Raw genomic sequence first — 21,605 nt, 5'->3', positions numbered from 1 at the left:
GACCTAGTAGGATCTGATTATGGTCAATAAGCTGAACTTTATTACAAATAATTTAGTTGGCCAAGTTAATGTTACTGTTTAAGCAAAGGTAATTTTTATCACAGCCAATAAAAAAGCAGCTTTGCTGATTATTATTATTTTTTTTATTTGCATCAACAAAAGAATATTTTTATGCTTATTTTATGCTTTGTTAAAATTGTGTGAATTGCATTGTATTTATTTTTAGTCAGGCACTGCCTGGGCTGATTTGCAGATATGTATACAAATTCTTAGTTGACTTTATTTTTTATTATTTTGTTTTAGGCATATGAAGATGCATTGGATGGACAATTGTAAGTGCTTGAGTGTTGTGTGTGTGGTATTATGAAATTGTAAATTCCTTAACATGTGAGACATTTTTAAACAATTAACATGCACATTATTTTTTGTTGGTACAGTTTTGATTTAACTTTTAAAGTACATCTGAAGCAGATTTAATTATTCATAAAAATATGTTTCTGGAGACTTAAATTTTTATTCAATTTTGAATATATTTTTTTGCTGATTTGCACATACAAATCAATATAGTACTTATATGCAAAGAGTATATTTGGATGATTGTTGCAATTGTGCTTTATTATTTCAATGCAAAAAGTTTCCATCTTAAAAAAATGCATTGCAAACACTCATGCAGGACAAGAAAATTGCCACCTTATATATGTTCATTGTAATTTTCAAGTATATTTCAAACTTTATTTAATTCATAATTATTTCATTTTTAGAGCTTGATTAAGCATTACTTTTAGCATAGCATTTAGAGGTTCGAAATGATTTGAAAAAAGCTCCATGTTTGGTGTCTAGAGCAGGGTTTTGCAGACTAATTAAAAATGCGTGCGCGCGCGCGCACACACACACACACACACACACACACACACACACACACACACACACACACACACACAAAATCATCAATTTCCTGATATGTACTCCAAGGGGTATTCAGGTTACTATGATAGCACTATGTGATTAAGTTTACATTATTATTAATCTCCGATCAACAAATTTCATCCAAATCTATTACATGTGAGCACCCCAATATTGTCATATCTAACATTATCTGTATATAGTAGTCCATATGTGGACTAATTAAGGCCTTATACAGTGAAACAAGAATCTCTTTACTTTTACAAGTCAGTGTTCTCTGCATCATTCCCAGAATTTGTTGTGTTGTTCTCACAATTTTGGCAATGTGTCCTCTAAATTTTATATCTTTATCCACCCCCAAGATCTATTTCCTCCACCTCTAACAATATATTCTGTAAATTCTTCATCCCCTCTTTGTTTCCTGATTTTAAAACCTTGCATTTCACAACATTCGTACTCCATATTCCAAAGACCACTTGATCCCCTTTGTGAATCTTCTCTGGACCCTTTCCAAAATATCCTTGTCACCATGAAAACCCGGCAACAAAATCTGTGCACAGTAATCTATATGAGGCTTGACCAAGGCATTATACAGTGGCATCATAACTTCTCTATTTCTGCATATCCTTTGCATCATTGCCATTATCTGATGTGACATATTTATAACTTCTGCAATGTGGCCAGTGAATTTCAGGTCCTTGTCTACCTAGATCTCTGATTTCTTCTACTTTCCATCAAGTGTATACTTTGCATCCCATCATTGCTTACCAAATCTCAAAAACTTTACGCTTTGCAACATCTTCTTGACTTTGCATTGCTCTCCCCAATTTTACATCATCTTCAAACAGCTGCATATCACTAGTTAAACCGATCCTAATATCATTAACATACAACAATGGTCCCAAGACTGACTCCCTGTGGTACACCACTAGTGACCTACCTCTTTTGGTATTCTGCACCCCCATATGCTCGTACAACTTTCTGATACCTATCTAACAGCCAGTCACTAATCCAACTCAGCAGTCTATTATCCAATCCCATCTGTTTCACTTTATTTAACAGCTTGTTGTGTGGCAGTCTGTCAAAGCTTTTGCAAAATCCAAGTACACCACTGTATATGCACCTCCCCTGTCTAAGATATTTGTCACTTTATTATAGTACGTAACTAAGTTAGTAAAACATGATCTCCCATGTTTTACAACAAACCCATGCTGATAACAGAAAATACTTCTGTTATCAACCCATTTCTGCATCCTACTTCTCACCAATCTCTCCAGGTACCTTCACCACAACTCTAGATATACTGATTGGCCTATAATTTGAAGCTACAGCCTTATCACCACCTTTATGCAGTGGAACAGTTTTACCGTGCTTCCACTTTCTTGGAACCTGTGTGTTGTAAGACTTATTAAATAGGCACACCAATGCTACTACCAATTCCCTGGAACATTTCCTTAAGATGCTTGATGATACATCATCACATCCTATCACCTTTTTGATATCAAGTTTATTTATTTTTCAAATACCTCCTACTCACTCATAATTAAGCCATCCTCTCCTATGTCCTCTTGGTCCTCATGATTCCACCCCGATCAGGATGAAACACTTGTAAGTTGATCACTGAATACCTCAACAATGTCTTCTGCAGCAGTTACCATTTTCATCCATTAACATCATCTTACCATGATCATTCTTCCTTCTACTTGCCACACATCTAAAAATACTCTCTAGGGTTTTTCTTCTCCTGGTTTGTCAATTTCTGCTTGTACCTTAGTTTTGTTTTTTTTTACTAACTGAGTCACTCTTAAGTCATAATCACCAGCTTTATAATTCCACAAATATCCTCTCCTCATAAAAGTTTGCATATGGCTAGGCACAACCAGGTGGTCACTTCATGATCACTTTCACCAACTGGAGGAAAGTGTGAAATCCCACTCACAATTACATCCTCTGATGAAATGATCAGATCTAAAACTCTTGATCCTCATGTGCCCTCCTTTACATGCTATTTGAGATAGTTATCTCTCAATAACTCGAGAAATTCATTTTCCTTATACCCAAATGCTATCTCTTCATTTCAATCTATACTGCCATAATTAAAATCACCCATAATAATTACCCTTCCTTTGCTCACTAATCCAAGTTGTTTATACATTTCTTCATCACCACTCTCCACATTCTCATGCCTATAGCAACATCTAACTAAATGTCTTCCTGTCAACCTGCACATAGTGTGGTTAAAATTTTGCCTGTGAAATAAATGATGCTAGTCTAAGCTTTGTTTGTTCTCGATTTGTTTTACATATTTTATGACTTTATCATCTGAAATTGTTAATTATAAGCACATACTATGGTATGAAAAAAAAAAAAAAAAACAGTACTGAATTTCGACACTCCCCACCCCCCATTCAGTACATGTGCCATGAGATATGCCATCCGACTGCCTGCACATTAATAGAAGGGTACGTGTAGAGTCTACACCATTACATTCAGCTGTAGTTGTAGCAATCGTGTTGACATTGAAAGAAAAGACTTATTGTTGAGCATTATTTTTTGTTCATATAGAATTGATAGAGCACATGATCCAAGCCTACAACATGTTTTTGAGCAGTTTGTTCATAGTTTCCGTAAGCGTACCCCCAAGCAACAGTATCATCATTACCTTAATCAAGAAGTTTTCGACATACTGGGAGTGCTCTGCTGCAATGCAAAGGCATTCCGGAGACCACAAACTGTTAACACAAATGAGAATTACTTGTGTGCTATAGCAAGTGTTAGTCTCCAAAACACAGTCAACGTTGAACAGCAGTAAAACTTGGGATACCAATGCAGTCACTACAGGGAATCCTTAAGCAGCTGGGATGCCTTTTTGTACATCATTCAATTGGGCAATGTTCCCTCTAAGCTGTGCACATGTGTGTGCGCGCACACGTTTTACAACTAGCGCACAAAGCAAAAAATATGCGCACACTAGATTTTCGAGATGAAATTAAAATTTATTAATTAATGAAGTTCCGCTTAAACATTAACCTATAAATTCTTTAAAAAATACAGTAACTTGACAACGCTCACACCTATAACCTCGCATTTTTTATTACATTCTCAAAGTTGCACAAAACTTATAAATTATTAATAGTAACCATATTTGAGGCTAGCAATTTGATGTATGGCTTAAATGTGTAATGTGTAATTTTTGAGTAGCATATAGAATGACATGCAGTTTTTTACACCTCAGGCCTGACTCATGGAAAATTCCCAAACGTGATTGGCTGATCAAATTAGTTCAAGATCATGACGAATTAAAACAATGGTTTCATAATTTTAATAAAAATAATTAAATACTTTTAAAAACTTAAATTAGAGTGCAATTAAAAATATTGTAGCGTTTCAAAATTCTCTAATTTTTAAAAGGAATTTTAAAATAGTAGACTAACATTCGTGTACACGCATTGAGATACAACCAAGTTAATTAAACTAGCCTCTAGGCATATCTTTTAGCTCTTGTGTTGCCCCCAGCAATGTTTAATGTTGGTTCAGCTTTTGCCTTGCCAAGTTATTCAGTGAATAGTGTACATTTGTTAATTTATAAAAACAATAAAAAAACATTTTTCAAATAACAAAACTGCAAAAAACTGATGCACCATGTCAAATTCAAAGGAAGCAAAAGGTGTGAAGCGAAAACGAACTGCTAGCTGCTTTAAAAGTGAATGGCTGGATGAAATAGTGAAAACTGCTACGCCAAAAGCTCATGAGTTGATAAACATTCAGCTGCGTGAAATATTTATGTATGATGCTACAATTTGTGTTGTTTGTATTTATTGTCGTGATGCAAAGGTTGCTGGGGATTTTGCTAATGGGAAGAAGTTTGATGTCACTTGGAAGTTGGACTTTTTGAAATGCCATTTGACAAGTAAAATACATCTGGATGGTGAACACAAACTTAGGCAACAAAATTGTTCATTGCCAACTACAGGAGTACTGCATATGATACATGAAAGTTCAGATGACCGAGAGAGAAAACGATCAAACTCAGATCAGATTAAAGTTCTTATTGACAGTATCTTATTAGTTCTTATTAGTTGTTAAGATGAATAACTCTTTATTTTCAGTTCAACATATTAATGAACATATGGAAAAGTGTTCAACTCCCAGACAGCTGGCGAAGCAAAAATTATGCGTTTGAATTTCTGGAAACAATCAATTTAATTGTTGAAAATGACATGTTTCAGCAAATTGCATCTGCAAATTTCCACACCTTAACCATTGATGAAAGCACTGCTATAACTGTTAACAAATGTCTCATTCTCTATTTTAAGTTTAGACCTAAAGATTGTAATGAATATAAAACATATTTTGGCAGAATAATTCAGTTGCAGGCATGTGATGCCTCCTCCATTGTGTTAGCTATTAAACAGTTTATCAAGAAAAGAAACTTGATCTCCAAAAAATGGTGATGTTTACCAATTATATGGAAATTCAATTAATTTAGATAGTGTGTATAAAGAGTGGGTTAATGCCAAAGACAGAAGAGAGAAAAAATAAAGTTGATAGAAGCTAGAACTAAACAAGATGAGAATTAGTAACGGACTTATTATGATTGTTTAACAAGGTGAGAATTAGTAATGGGAATATTTTATTATGTATGTTTAGAGTTATTTGCAAAGTTAGAAAATTTAATTAATGGCAATCAGTCACTAGTGTTATCTTTTTTTTTTTACTTTATTTCTTACTTCTAGTCAGATCAATATTAAATACATATAAAATATTTATGTTAGCTCTGTGATTGATGTCACACAACTTACTTGGTGATGGTAATAATACACACACTTAGAATCCTATCTAGTACAGTCGGTATCGTGTTGGCCTCGCATGCACGAAGTCCCTGGCTCGAGTCCTGCCCAAGGCTTGTGAATCGTGATTTCCGACTGTTTACTGGGGAGGCTACTGCCATGTATGGGAACATGGTGGGGAGTTGGGGTAACCTGGCTGACGTCCCATTGACACCAGAAGGTAAAGAGTGAACTAAAATCTTTTAACTTTTTTGCTTAAATGATCAGTATGGTGACTCGTATGGGTGCGCACATGCTTTTCAAAAGAAGGCAAATTTTGCACACACAAATTTCTGCACACACTCACTCACAGCAAAAAATTAGAGGGATGTCTATGAAGATCTGTTCTTCCTCCATAATGTCTGGTTCTTGGACAAAGCACATTTCCATCTAAGCGGTCATGTAAACAGACAAACCTATAGGTTTCTCAAGACCTGAATCTGTCCAAGAGAAACCTCTTCACAGTGAGAAGGTCACCTTCTTGTCCAGAAGGTGATCTCTCCATGGCCAGAAATCACATGGTGTGCGGTTTCTGGCCATGGCATAATTGGGCACTACTTCATTGAAGAAGGTGTTGTAACCATCACCTTGATAGCGAACATTGCATCGAGAATGTGTTGGTCCTGTTTACTCAGGATGTGCATAGGATGTGTCGTGCAAAAAACATTCCATTTCGTGCACAGGTATTCCAACAGGACAGAGCAACCTGTTACACATCATGTGATTCTAGAGTCTGTTTATCAGAACACTTCCCCGGGAGGCTGATTTCGAGGTTCACAGAATTTCCGTATACCCTGTACTTTTTCCTAATCTCACATCACTTGTTGCCTTCATTTGGGATATATTGAAGGAATGGGTATTTCTCCATGACCTGCCTTCAAACCTTGATGAACTAAAGGAACAGAGAATACCTTCACATGTGCTACGAAACCTGTCTTGAAAGACAAGGTGCCCATTTCAAGCATGTAATCTGCTGTCGTTAATGCTTTATTCAACCAAGATTCCACCAATGGTTGTGGATGCATATATCATCATGCATAAACATATATTGTTGTAGTTATTCAGTACTTTTTTTTTTTTGCATCATACTGTGCTATATTCAAGTGTTTACATGTATATTTAAAATAATCCTATATAAATGTTATGAGTATCTTATTGACAATTTTTTTTCTGAAATCTTTATTTTCCACCTTAGATCATAGACTTATTGAAGTCTATTGAAGACTTAGATCATAGACTTATAGATTTATTGCAATTCATCTTTCTGCCATTTTTGTTGTCTTCTGGTATTTGGTTTCCATTTTTCTATTTGTCTAATTATTCTTTCTTTTTTGCATTCTGTTGGCATGCTTTTGTCTGACCCCCACCCTTTTTTTCCCTATTTGTTCATTTACTGGTTTAAGGCACACTTTTAAAATATTTCTTCATTTCTGATATATTTTTTCTTGTAGTCATCTTTAGATAAAAATCTAAAAATATTTAGATTTTCAGTTTTTCATACTGTGTTCTGAAAACATTACTATGATTTCTCTCTTTCAGTAAACCTACTGAGATGCCTGGACTCGATCAGTCCATTGCAGAGGCTGCACGAGCATTAGACCTTTTTCTACACAATAGATTTAATGATGCATTAGAACTGATGATGCCATGGTAAGTTTGTTTTAAAATGCATACTTATACGCTTTTGTGTTTGCATGAACACACATACATGTACTCTTGGAAAAAGTTTTTTTAATTATTATTTCTGGCAGATTTTAGCAAATTACACTGAAAAGAAAATTATTTACAGTTGTTTCTGTTGACCTTGACATTTCTATTTTATTTTGTTTTTTCATCATCATCATCATCATCAAATTCCTGCCATGTACCCTCAAGGGGTGTACAGGATATGATAGTACTACATGAAAAAAATTACAACATTATTAATTTCCTATCTACAATTTTCCTCCAAATCAGTCTGTTACTTGTCAAGACTCCAACATTATCAGATCTTATATTTCTATCGTCTAAAGCACTTTGTACTGTATCAATCCACCTATATCTTGGTCTTCCTCTGGGTCGTTTTGCTGCCAACCTGGCAGAGAACACTTGTTTTTGCTAATCTTTCCTCGCCCATTCTGTTTAAGTGACCATACCACCTGAGATTAGCTCTGCTAACGCATTCCTGGATGCTGACAATGTCAAGTTCTTTCCTAATATCCTCGTTTTTAATATGATATTGCCATTAATGTCATCTGTTCACGCCTATAATCTTTCTCAGGACTCTCATATCTGTGGTCTCTAGTCTTTGGTCAAGTGTTTTACTTCTGACTCAGCTCTCAGATCCATAAGTTAAAACTGGTTTGAACACTGTCTTGTATAAAGCTAATTTAGTGTTCCGACTAATTTCTCTCTTATTCCATATGAATTTATTCAATTGGCTTCCCACCATACCAGCTTTGCTGATTCTGTTGTCTATTTCTATATTTTATTTACCGTCTTCAGTAAAAATCGTGCCTAAATAGCTGAAATGTTTTACTTGTTCCACAGGTTCTCCATTCACAACCCAGTTGACATTTTCAATGATTCTGTCTATTTTCATTGTCTTTGTCTTTTTATTGCTGACTTTCATACCACATATATTACAACAGCTATTCAATTTAGTCAGAGAATCTTGCAGACTTGTAGCAGATTTATTTAGAAGTATAAGAAGAGGACGCAATTTGGAGTAAAGTGGATGACAAACAATATTAAACAGGAATTGCATGCGAAAAAGAGGCTATGGAAGAGATATAAGGAGATAGGTGAAGAGATGCATGAGGAATATAAGACACAGGCCAGAAGAGTGACTAGTGTGGTAAGGAAAGCGAAACTGGAATATGAGAGGAGATTGGCCCTAAGATCCAAAGAAAATCCTAGGGAATTTTTTAGCTATGTGGCCAGTAGGAGGAGAAATGACTGTGGAAGAATGATATTGTGGGATAAAAATGGGAATAGAGTGACTGATGCAGAGGACATAGTGGAATTGTTCAATGAACACTTTATTGGAGTATTTCATCCTAGAGGAGTCAGTTTTAATGCTAGAGGGATAGGACTGGTATGAGGTCTGGAGGTACAGGAGGAGAGTGTGTTTCAGATACTGAGTACTCTGGATGTCAGTAAAGCTGTGGGACTGGATGGTATTTCGCCACGAGTTTTGAGAGAATGTGCTAGGGAATTGACAGTACCTTTAACGTGGCTTTTCAATGAAAGTCTGGCTTTGGCAAAGGTGCCCAGGGAATGGAAGGAAGGTAAGATAGTGCCATTGCATAAGGGTGGTAACAGACTGGAAGTGTCTAATTATAGGCCAGTCTGTGTGTCATCAGTAGTTGTTAAGATCTTGGAGAAAGTAGTGAAGGACCGTGTACAGCATTGGGCAGATGAGGGTAATGCTATCTGCGAGAGTCGACATGGATTTGTGAAGGGGGCACTCTTGTTTTGGCAATATGCTAGCCTTTTATGATAAAGTTACAAGAACATTAGATGAGGGAAAGGCATATACTGCCATTTTCTTAGACTTGGCGAAGGCATTTGACAGGGTGCCACATGATAAGCTGATATTTAAGTTGCAGCACATGGGTCTGGATGTCAGATTGGTCAACTGGATTCAGGATTGGCTGTCTGATAGGTATCAGAGAGTTGTGTATGGTGGAGCAGTTTCCAGGAGGCAGAGGGTTACAAGTGGGGTCCCACAGGGCTCAGTACTAGGACCTATATTGTTTAACCTTTATATCAATGACATAGCCAGTGGATTGCAGGGGGATATTCAGTTGTTTGCAGCTGATGCGAAGCTGGGAAGGATTATTAGTAATAGTGCAGATGTGGTAGCCCTGCAAGAGGATTTAAATAAGCTAGACAGATGGGCAAATGAATGGAGGTGTCAGTTTAACGCAGCAAAATGTAAGGTCTTGAGGTTTGGGAAACATCGATGGGATGCTGCATACACTATGGGAGGAGTTATACTGGAGGAAGTAGGGGAGACAAGAGATCTGGGGTTGATGATTGATAGAAACCTGAAGTTTAGGGGACATATTGCAAAGGTGGTGAAGGTAACACAGAGGATTGCTGCTATTATGAGGACACTGACCTGCAGAGATAAGAGGGTTATCATTCCGTTGTATAAGTCTCTGATCAGACCACACTTGGACTATTGTTCTCAGATTTGGTCCCCAGGATTTGAAGGGGATAAATTAATTGTGGAAAGGATACAAAGACGGATGACAAAGATGGTTTCAGGACTGTACAAGGATAGTTATGAGGATCGGCTGAGAGAATGTGGACTGCAGAGTTTGGTGGATAGAAGAAGGAGAGGTGATATGATTGAGACTTTTAAACTGTTGAGAGGTGGTTACAGGGTTGACACTGGGGAGTTCTTTCGCTTGGTTGATCAGCAGGAAGGAGTGATGACAAGAGGCCATCCCTGGAAGTTACGAAAGGAAACTGTGAGCAAGAGGGTAAGGAGTGGTTTCTTTGTGTGGAGGGTGGTTGAGCCGTGGAATACGTTGCCTGATGGAGTGGTGGGTGCGAGAACGGTCAGTGAGTTTAAAGAGTGGTAGGATGGACTTTGTGTTTCTCAGGGGGGGACCTCCCCTCAGTGAGTCTTGACAGACTTTATGTCTTAGGAAGGACCTCCCTCGATGAGTCTTTTGACTCCTTGGAGGCCTGAATAATAATAATAATAATAATAATAATAACATCATCCGCATAAAGCAAAGAGCTGACATTAACATCTCCAATTTTGATATCATGTTTAATACCACTTTCCTTCATAATGTGATCCATATAGATAATGAATAACAGAGGGGATAATGTACATCCTTGTCTCACACCAGATTTAACATTAAACCATCTTCCTGTACTTCCTTCAATTCTAACTGCTGACTTACAACTCAAATAAAGACCAAGTATTGCTTGATATAATGCCCCATTGACACCATATAACTGCAGCATATTGAATAGCTTCTCTCTTGGCACCTTGTCATATGCCTTTTCCAGATCGACAAAACTTAAATACAGATCTTGGTTATATTCCCATGCTTTCTCGACTATTTGTCGTAAAGTGAAGATCTGATCCTGACAGCCTCTATTTGGCCTGAATCCAGCTTGTTCTTCACCAAGCTTTTCTTCCACAATTCTTCTCAACCGTTTCTCAAGTATACTTGCATAGATCTTGCCAGAAACACTCAGTATGGAAATACCTCTGTAATTCTCACATGCAGTTTTATTTCCCTTTTTATATATGGGTACTATGAGAGCTCTAATCCAATCATCAGGAATTCGTCCCTCTGTCCAGGCTTTCTGAACTATGCAGTGCAGCCACTGTAAGACTCTTATACCACCATACTTCAGCATTTCTGGTCGAATATCATCTACTCCTGCTGCCTTTCCACATTTCAAGCCTTTGATGGCTTTTTCTACTTCTAGTATGGATATGTATTCCTGACTGCATGCCTGGTCAGTGTTTTTTACCACTGTGCTGTCATCACTGCTTGTTTCATTTAGCAGTTTTTCAAAGTAATTACTCCATACTTCAAGGATATCTTTTTCTCCCGTTTTCATGTCACCTTTATCATCTCTAACTCCTTTTACAGCACTCTTTCCTCCATTCTTAAGCTTCTTCAACAACCTCCAGAATAATTTGCCACCTTCTTGATATTTATTTTCTATATTCTTGCCAAAGTCTTCCCATGACTTTTGTTTAGCTAGTTTTACACAGTGTTTAGCTTTCTTGCATTTGTCTCTATATTCTCTAAGAGCACAAGCTGACTTATTTGACAGGAACTTTTGGTATGCTTTCTTCTTTTCCTTCACTGCCTCTTTAACTTCCTGTGTCCACCAGGGAGTTCTGATTTTTTTATCCTTACAGATAACCTCACCACATGCCTCTCTGGCAGAATCAATCAATGTTTTCTTCAGAGTTTGCCACTGAATCCCCAAGGTTTGATTTCTGTTCTCAAACTCTTTCATTTTTTCTTCAATAATCTTTGTGTATTTTAGCCTACAGTTCACATCTGAGAGCTTCTCAACTTTTATTCACTTTAAAACTTTCTTACATGTTATTCTTTTCAATATGAAATTCAATTTTATCCTGCTCAAGACTAAATAGTGATCACTTCCAATTTCAAATCCTCTGTACACTCTGGTGTCCTGCACCAGGGAGAAAACATCACTATCAACAATAACATAGTCAATGAGACTTTTCTTATTCCTAGCCTCTTCTCTCCATGTGAATTTGTGCACATTTTTATGTTGGAACATGGTGTTAGTAATAACCAGTCCATGTCCTGAGCAGAAATCCAACAGATATTTGCCATTATTATTAGCTTTGCTCTTTTCTCCAAATTTTCCCAAAATAATTTTGTATTTATTTTGTTTTTTAATTGTTGAAAATCTGATTAGTTGTTATCACTTTCACTTTTTTTCTAGAATTTGTCCAGTTGTGATTTAACCTCACAAATGAGTAAGCATTTACTCTCAGTTGTTCAGTGTGCTTAAGACATTCTACTCTTAAATCCAGTACAAATAAGACCAAGCCATTGGAAATTTGTGTAAAGGAATATCATATATTATTATTATTAAATGGGTAACTGCATTCAGTCCATAAATAGTTATTATCGAGGGATACCCTGAACATTATAAAATTAAGACATTAAAATATTAAAAGACAGATTTCATCAACTCATATAACGCCACCATCTGTTTATATTGGCCTTATGTATCTTAAAAAAATTGTGCATTTGATTTCTAGAGAGCAGGATTTTCAAATTGGCTAAACTTTAGCCCATTCATGATCATCATCATCATCATCATCTCCGGCAACTCCAAGGAGTCGATAGACTCATCCAGGGAGGCCCTAACATCATGTCAAGAGCAACTATTCGACATTCACACAGTATCTGTCATATCTCGCCTTGAACTCATTCACGGTCATAGCACCCACAACAGACACAGTCAACAACACCACAACAGGCAGCATATTCCACTCATTCACCACTCTGCAAGTAAAAAATCTAGTTCTAACATCCCTGCTAATCACCACATCTTCCCTAGCTTCCATGTATGGCCCCTAGTCCTCTCACCACCAATCCTATTCTCAAAAATATCTTCTGGATTAATCCTATAGAAACCCTTCAGTAATTTGAATGTCTCAACCATATCATCCCTTTTCCGCCTACCAACCAATTTTTGCAACCCACAAATCTTCAACCTGTTCTCATAAGGTTCATTCCACAGACCTGCTATCATCTTAGTCACTCGTCTCTGGATCCTCTCCACCTCCTCCCCATCAAGAAGAAACCCTGGCGTCCATATCTGGGCACAGTAGTCTAGATGTGGGTCTTATCATGGCTCAATATAGAGGAACAATAACTTGTTTGTCTCTGCTAGTTAAAGTATTTTTCAGCAACGAAGTGATTTGATGAGCTGTTTTGGCCACTTTTGCAATGTGCCCCCTAAACTTCAAATCCCTGTCCACTAACACTCCCAAATCCCTGGCCTCATCAATCTCCTGGAGTATAGTTCCACCAATGTGATATACTGCTGCTAATCTTTTCACTCCAAAATGCATAACCTTACACTTTGCCACATTAAATTGACATTAATTTTCTCTAGCCTAGTCCTCCAAACTATCCAAATCATCCTGCAAAATTTTGACATCCTGTGCACTCACAATTGCTCTACCCAACTTTGCATCATCAGCAAACAAGGGAACACTTCCTCTCAGATCCTTTCCTATATTGTTAATGAACAAATTGAAAAGTAGTGGTCCAAGAACAGAACCCTGCAGCACACCACTAGTTACAAGCCATCTTTTTGACTCCACTCCTGAATAAACCACTCTCTGTTATCTCTCTGTCAACCACCCTCCTATCCATCTCGCCAACCCTATATCCATCCCCATCTGATCCAGTTTACTGATTAGAGTAACATGTGGTATCCTATCAAAGGCCTTGGCAAGGTCCAGTAGAATCTCTGTAAACCCATTCCCCTTATTCAGTTCAGCCGTCGCTGTGTTATAAAACGTGAGCAAGTTACTGAGGCATGATCTACCCCTCACAAAACCATGTTGTCATCCATACAGTATCCCATTTTCATCTATCCAGTCCTGTATTCTTCTCTTGACCAATTTCTCCAAGACCTTGACAATGTTTCCTGATATGTTGATCGGTCGGTAATTTACAACAGCAGTCTTGGAACCTCCTTTATGCAATGGAACTATTTTCCACTCTTTCCACCCCCTCAGGACTAACCCAGACATGAGACTCAAATTAAACAAAATGGTCAAGGGTACTGACAATTCTTTAGCCGCTTCATGTACAACACGAGCTGGTATACCATCCAATCCCACAGATGTATTGACATTGAAGTTTTGCAATAGACTACTCCCCTCCACTTCATTCACCACAATTCCTGTATAATCTATTGGTTCATTCATTTCTGCAATGTCACCACCTGGATGATATATTCTTGCAAAGTGCTCACTCAGTAACTCAACTACCTCAACTGATTCAGTTACCTCCCTACCATCGGCATTCTTTAAAATCATTCTGTCATGTACATTTTTCCTTTTACTTGCTACATATCTAAAAAACTGTTTAGGATTCTCTTTAGCCTGCATGGCCAATGTTCTTTCATAATCCTTTTTTGCTTTTCTTACCACACTCGTTACCCTTCTGGCCTGTGCTTTATACCGTTCATGTGCCTGCAGGTCACCTTTCTCCTTGAATTCCCTCCATAGTTTCTTTTTTTGCAGCTCAAGCTTAATGGTGTTATTCATCCATTTAACCCCTACTTGATTTATTATTTGGACTCTAGATATACAGTCAGCCATTGCTTCATGCAAACACTTCTTTACTGCCTCCCATGCACTATCAACTTCTATCCCTTGCAGTTGTACATGCCATGGCACTGAACCAATCAGTCTCCTAAGCTTGTCATACTTACCAGCCCGATAATTCCACATGTACCCCATCTTAATTGTAAAATCCACACCTTTAGCCACCGTCCAAGTCAAGACCCTGTGATCACTCTCACCAATTTGCGGCAACGTGGCCATATTTGTTACAGTCAAATTCTCAGATGCAATTACCAGGTCAAGCACTCCCTGAACCCTAGTATTTTCCATTACATGCTGTCGCATATAGTTATCCCTTAATAACCGCATAAAATCCAATTCCTTCCTCCCATGCATCCTCTCCTCCTTCCAATCAATGTTACCATAGTTGAAATCTCCCATAATAATTACCTTCCTTCCACTCATTTCTTCTATTTGCTTATGCATACTATCTCCACCATCTATTTCATCACCTGGTCTATAGCAGCACCCAACTGTATATTTAGTTCTGCTAATTTCAATCTCACACCAAATAGCCTCAAATGTGCTCTTTTCTCTATCCTGCAGTTCCACGTTTATTCTTCTTGGCTGTAGCTCATCAGCTATCATCAATAACACTCCTTCCCCCATTTTATTCTCCCTGTCACTCCTGAACACACCATACCCCTCACATTCAATCCCACTAGCTGTGTCATCATCTGTCAGCCATGTTTCACTAATGCTAATAACCTGTGATCTGGAAGTGCCAACCAAGGCCAAAAATTCTTCCCTCTTGTTCCTAATACTTCTGGCATTTGTATACAGGAATTGAAGAAGCCGATTTGTCCCATCCCTATTTTGATGCCTTTTACTAACTATCCCATTCTGATTCGTGGTCTTTCCTAGTTGCTTGGGCATATTACACACATTTACACTCTCAACCGTCTTCCTAAAATCTGCAAATCTATTCCCCCCCCCCCTTAATAACTCTAGTTTCCCTGGTTCTGTAACTTCACTTCCACTACATTCGACAACACCTTTTCAAGTCTCCGCACACCAAATCCATTCAGATGTAATCCATCCATTTTATATAAATCCTTTCGCCCATCGAACTCATTCCACACATCCACAAATTCCACAGCCTAAATTCATGTTACTAATGTGTATGAAAGTTTACAACTAGTTGTTTAATAAAGACATACATGTAAGACGTACTCTATTTTTTGAAAAACAGTTTCACACATGTAAGAGAAAACTAAATATAATTTATTACTCCTATATATTTTGCTCAATATATCATGCGCTTCTTTCAGAAAGAAGACAGAAAAAATTACATTCTAGATTTGAGCTCATAACTCTGGAATGTTTCATTTAGCAGCTATCACTACAGATTAAATGTCGAGCAACGTACAATCTATATTTTTATTTACTGTTTTCCAATAAATCAGTGTATGTGTAAAATTCCATCCACATAAAAGATTGTCAACTTCCTATATTTTTTGAAGAACTGCTTCACACATGTAAGAGAAAACTAAATATAATTTATTACTCCTACATATTTTTCTCAATATATCATGAGCTTCTTTCAGGGAGAAGATAAAATCTGGTAACAACATTTAAATTCTGAATACAAGAACGAGTCATACAGCATGCATATAATATGACATCTCAGTCACAGCTGTCCAGATTGGTGGCATATGGCTTCACACTCTATTACTTAATGGATCACACTCTGTTACTTAATGGAAGTGAAACCTTATACAGAAAATATTTGATAATTATATCCCTCTTCCAGATTGCAATCTGATGTTAAACGATCAGCATACCCTATCTTCAAGGAACATCTGAACAAATAGCAACGACCCTAGGAGGAAACATTGCTAGAGTTCAGAGATGGGAATAGATGTATAATTAATTAATCAATTTAATTAATAAATATTGCATTAATTAAATAATTAAAGTAAAGAAATATATAAAAAGTTATAAACAGTTAACAGCAGCAATTACCTCCCAAAACTTAGAAATAGCATGGTCTGTCAGATTAAGATGGTGGCATATGGCTTCACACTCTATTAATAGATACAGTGAGCCTTTGATACAGAAAATATTTGATAATTATATCCCTCTTCCAGATTGCAATCTGATGTTAAAGGATCAGCATACCCTATCTTAGGAACATCTGAACAAATAGCAAGGACCCTCTGCAGATATAATTTGTACACCGCCTTCAAACCCACCTGGAAGTTGTCTTTCTTACCACCTATCAAAGATACATTATCACCTTTATTCTTGTCTGGTGTTTAGCAAATACCCAGTTCTTGTCATCTTTGCTATTTTGGACAGACCGGCCGTTCTGCTACTATTAGAATCGAAGAACATAGCTATTATATAAGGTTTTTGGATTTTGAAGGTTCAGACCTTGCTTCTTGTGCTATCAAAACTAGACACATAGTTTACTGGAACCATACCAAGATGCTGTGCTACAGTAGGTACAAATGGATTGTCTGTTTTTTGAATTGTGTGAAGTCCATCTGGCCTGGTTCAAAGAGCATGTGAACTGAACAATTGACCAGTGGAAACCATACTCTGGAGCAATGAATCAAGGTTCACCTGTTTTCAGTCTGATGACAGGGTGTGGGTGGGAAGACAGCCTGGTGAACTCTTGTTACCACAGTTTGTTGTACCCACAGTAAAGTTTGGTGGTGGAGGAGTAATGGTGTGAGATGCATTTAGTTGGTTTGGAGTGGGACCACTGGTCATTGTCCGTGGTTCCATGAAGGTAGCTCAGTACCTTGATATTCTGGATAATCAGGTGCAGTCTACACTGTGGAGTTTTTATGGAACAGACCTGTGTTACTATTGACGACAATTCCCCATACAACGAAGCTGCAGTTGTTATGGAATGGTATGAAGAGATAGGTGTTAAATGACTGCCCTAGGCTGCACAGAGTCCTCACCTCAATTCCATCGAACACTTATGGGATGAATTGGAGCAGCGATTGAGGTCCAGAGCAGCATGTCCTCGATTTATCGCTGAACTCAGTGCTGCTTTGATAGAGGAATGGAGACATTCCACCTGTGTGTCTGCCACACATCGGCTCTCTTAAAGGGTGCAAGAGGTGATCAAAGCCAAAGATGGACATACTCAATATTATGGTTTACCTGCTGGTATCAGTTGTAAATTGCTAAAGTGTTCAGACAATTATTGGTAGATAGTGCATGTATATATGTACACATACATATATATCGGAGGCGAATATTCCGGGTGTGCGGTGCTCATCCACCAAATAGCAATATCACCGATATATTTTTGCATTTATTCCCATTAAAGACTCCCCTAATTGTTTCCAAGCTTTCCTTAAAGTAAACACGGTGTACTTATGCTTCACTTTTTGATGCGTAAACATTGCATCACATTCGTGTTAATAAACCGAGTGTGCATTAAAAATACATACCTTTGAGCCCTTTGAAAAGATGTACAGAGGGTGCAGTGGGTCAAATTCTTAGTGTTCTAGTAGTTTTAAACCTCTCAGAAAGTGAGACAGAGTGAGCTCAGACAATAGCACCTAGAGGCTGTTATTGGTTATTGTGTCAACCAATCCAATTGAACATTGTCAGTTGTCATGAGTGGGTTGCTGTTTTACATGTGTGAAGTGTGAACTGACATGGTAGGCAAGTTTTTATATATAATATAGACAAGTTTTTAATATATAATTTTTGATAAATTTATAACTTTTTTGACTATATTTACAATGGGAAATCATTATTGTAGTTGAAGGAGGTAAGCCTCCTCCTCTTCCAAATTTTACATCTTTGAGTAATTCAAATATACCAACTAAATATAGCATTCGCCTTCGTTATTGTTTTCTGATATACAGTATCTTAAAAGAAACACTTGTTGCCCACTCTACAGAGAATTGATTACAATTAATTGATAAATTAAAGTATTCAAAGTTATCCTACAATTAATTGCATTAGACCAATTAAGATGAGCACTTAAAACTTTCATACGTTGATAAAAATGCAATCATACAGTCAAACTGACGTGAATTTTATGGTGTGGGCTTCATAAACCATGACAGCACACCCAACCTAAATGGGCATGTGGTGCCACTGGTGTGTGTGTGTGTGTGTGTGTGTGTCATTCCACACACACAAGCCAAATAATTATTGACTGCAGTATGTAGTCAATAATTTCAGTATTATTACTTTAGTCAGTTGAAAATCAAGTCTTTCTGATCATGCACAAAATATGCCACAAAATTGATTGAAAAAGTGCCCATTCTCAACAAGAATGATGGCTTAAGAGTCCCAAGAAAATGGAAGGCCCATCTACAGTCTACATAACGCCTGGTGACAAAGATGAGAGCAAAATATAGTATGCCCACAGATTCGAGACCCTTCGACACTTCTGCGCATGTCAACAGGAGGAGAATCCATTCCGATAATAGGGTAATCAGTCTGATTGTGAAACGAGTTGTTTATTATTACACATCGGAAAATTAACTTCTCTTTTATGATCATTGTAGTTGACTATTGCTTGTATAACAGTTGGAAAATTTTACCTATAAAGCATGTGATTTCGTGTGTTGGCGACCAATTCGTACGTCCTTCATTTCTTTCTCCCCTTCAGCATGAATCAACTATTCTTGGTAAGACGCCAAGCAGAGACCTACAAACTGTGGTTGAACTATAACTGGACTGTAGAATTCTAGTAATTTCCAAAAGCCACGCACAAAATGACCTGATATTGGATACAGAAACCTGCAAGATTAAAACTGTCAGTGCTTAACCAATGTAGTTCCACTTACGTACAAGTTGTATTTATTTACTTTTAATTTTTTTATATCCCTTGCCATAGGTCAGGCTGGAATCTTTTAGTTGACCAAAGTAGTAATTGCTCTAGCATATTGTAATAAGTTACCAGCAAAACCGTTGTTTCTGCTTTCCAACTCAATAACGATGAGGCTCATAGAAAACTAAAAATAAACTTCGCAACAGGACTCTAATCCAGGTAACCTTTTGTTACCTTGGTGTTACACTTTGTTGTAGTCTAACTTACCAAAAACATTACTGAAAAAAGTTAAAAATATCTGTCAGGAACAACATTATAAACGGAGAATTGATTACAATTAATTGATAAATTAAAGTATTCAAATTTATCCTACAATTAATTGCATTAGACCAATTAAGATGAGCACTTAAAACTTTCATACATTGATAAAAATGCAATTATACTGTCAAACTGATGTGAATTTTATAGTGTGGGCTGCATAAACCATGACAGCACACCCAACCTAAATGGACATGTATGCCACTGGTGTGTGTGTGTGTGTGTGTTGACAGGCGGAACTTGGAGTTGTAATGCCTCGACTTTTAGAACAGCAGCTCTGGCTGTGGTCTTTCCTGTTGCAGAGTATTGTTCACCAGTTTGGAACAGAAGTCACCACACAACTCTTGTGGGCATACAGTTTAACATAACAATGAGAACCATCTCTGGTACCTTAAGATCTACTCCTCTTCAATCATACCTGTCCTTTCCCACATCACTCTCCTTGCTTCAGAAGGGAAGAAGCTACCATTATGGAAATAAAGAAAATCAGAAATAACATGTACCTTCCTATACATATGATATCTCTCCAGCTCACTGCCTTACCTCCAGATCTCCCATATGGCTAGTGGAAGCACCAGATGTTCCCCAGGACTGATGGAGAAGACTCCAGAATGAACTACAAACGAGTGCCTGATTACAGATCCAATAATTACACCTCTGGAGCTAACTAAACAGATTTAGGAACAGTGGCTGCTATACCCACTTATTACCTGTAGGGAATTTTGCAGTCACCCTTTTATGTGTGTGGTGCTCTGCAGACTATGCATCATATCACCGATGACTGTCCCACACACACCTTCCTTGGAGGCCCCAGGAACTTGCATTTACTTCCGAATAGTGCCATTGATTGGTTAACTCTCAGTGTGTATATAATTTTGCTGATTAATTTCTTGTATTTTTCCCCATATACTAAATAAATAATTAATTAATTAATTTACAGCTGCTGCTGTGCTGCAGTAATAGCTGTTAAGCTATAATTTTTACATAATCAAAATACAGGTAACCCTCGTATAAAGCGGATGTTAGGTTCCATAGAAATAACGCATTATATAAATTGCATTATGCGAGACTCAGATTACATAGAAAATGTAGGGTTAGGTTCTGAAATCGTTTTTTTTTATAAATTATATAAACAACAATGACATACCCAACAAAAATATATTTTTATTTAATTCTTGTATTCATGTAAGTTAAGAAAACATATAAACTATGAAACAAATATATAGTATAAACTTATAAAATTACAAATTGTACATAAACTGCATTGCACATAATAAAATGCATATTACAATTGTCATCACTGTCTTCACAACGAACATTTCGTAGATGTTCTTTATTTTCGAGTGGCCGGAAGTCGTCATCACTTGAAATCTCTTGGATTTCAAGTGATGATTTCATTTGTATAATTCTTATTGCATACTTCGGCTGGTTTAATTATCAAGAAGTCAGTAATAAGACCTCGCTTACCACTATGCTGCAATTTTTTATTAAGTTCATAATATGGAGCTAAACAAATGTTCAGTTGTCTCGTGAATTTTCCGGAGCCCTCCGTTCTGGGGTCGTTATCTGTAAAATAGCTTCCTAACTTTCTTACCAAGTCCAATCCTTCTGCTAATTTCTTTAAACTGAATTTTTTTTAACGGATTCATCACAATCAGAATCTTCGACAGAACTTTCCCCGCCATTTGGTTCGACATCATCTATCAATTGTACCAGTTCCTCCTCATTTAAATCTATTTCCCCATCAATTAATTCACTAATTTCGTTTTCAACCATATCGCAAAAGCCCTCTATGTGGCCGTTACTATAGAAATAATTTTTTTTTACATAAAAAAAGCATTACATATTGTATGCAACTCAGAAGAAAATGAAGTGCTCAGCTTGAGAAGATCAACACACTTATGATTTTTAATGTGCTTTCCTGGCAGAA

At 37.1% G+C, this 21,605-nt stretch overlaps 1 protein-coding gene across 1 annotated transcript in view; it reads left to right on the top strand.

Moving 5' to 3' along the window:
- The first annotated feature begins 307 nt into the window (after positions 1-307).
- Positions 308-21,605, top strand: part of LOC150096684 (tetratricopeptide repeat protein 39B-like) — a 300,955-nt gene continuing 279,657 nt past the window's right edge. The window contains exons 1-2 of the mRNA XM_090408472.1: positions 308-332; positions 7,272-7,382. Coding sequence (XP_090264598.1) covers positions 7,285-7,382 — 98 coding nt within the window. The 5' untranslated portion in view covers positions 308-332; positions 7,272-7,284. The remainder of the gene's footprint in view (positions 333-7,271; positions 7,383-21,605) is intronic.

This window comes from Typopeltis vanoorti, chromosome 18, assembly GCF_054136105.1.
Source record: "Typopeltis vanoorti isolate ZY-2024b chromosome 18, IOZ_Tvanoo_1.0, whole genome shotgun sequence".
NCBI classification, from domain to species: domain Eukaryota; kingdom Metazoa; phylum Arthropoda; class Arachnida; order Uropygi; family Thelyphonidae; genus Typopeltis; species Typopeltis vanoorti.
The sequence above is the reverse complement of the archived record's forward strand: the minus strand, read 5'-3'. Positions and strand labels throughout refer to the sequence as shown.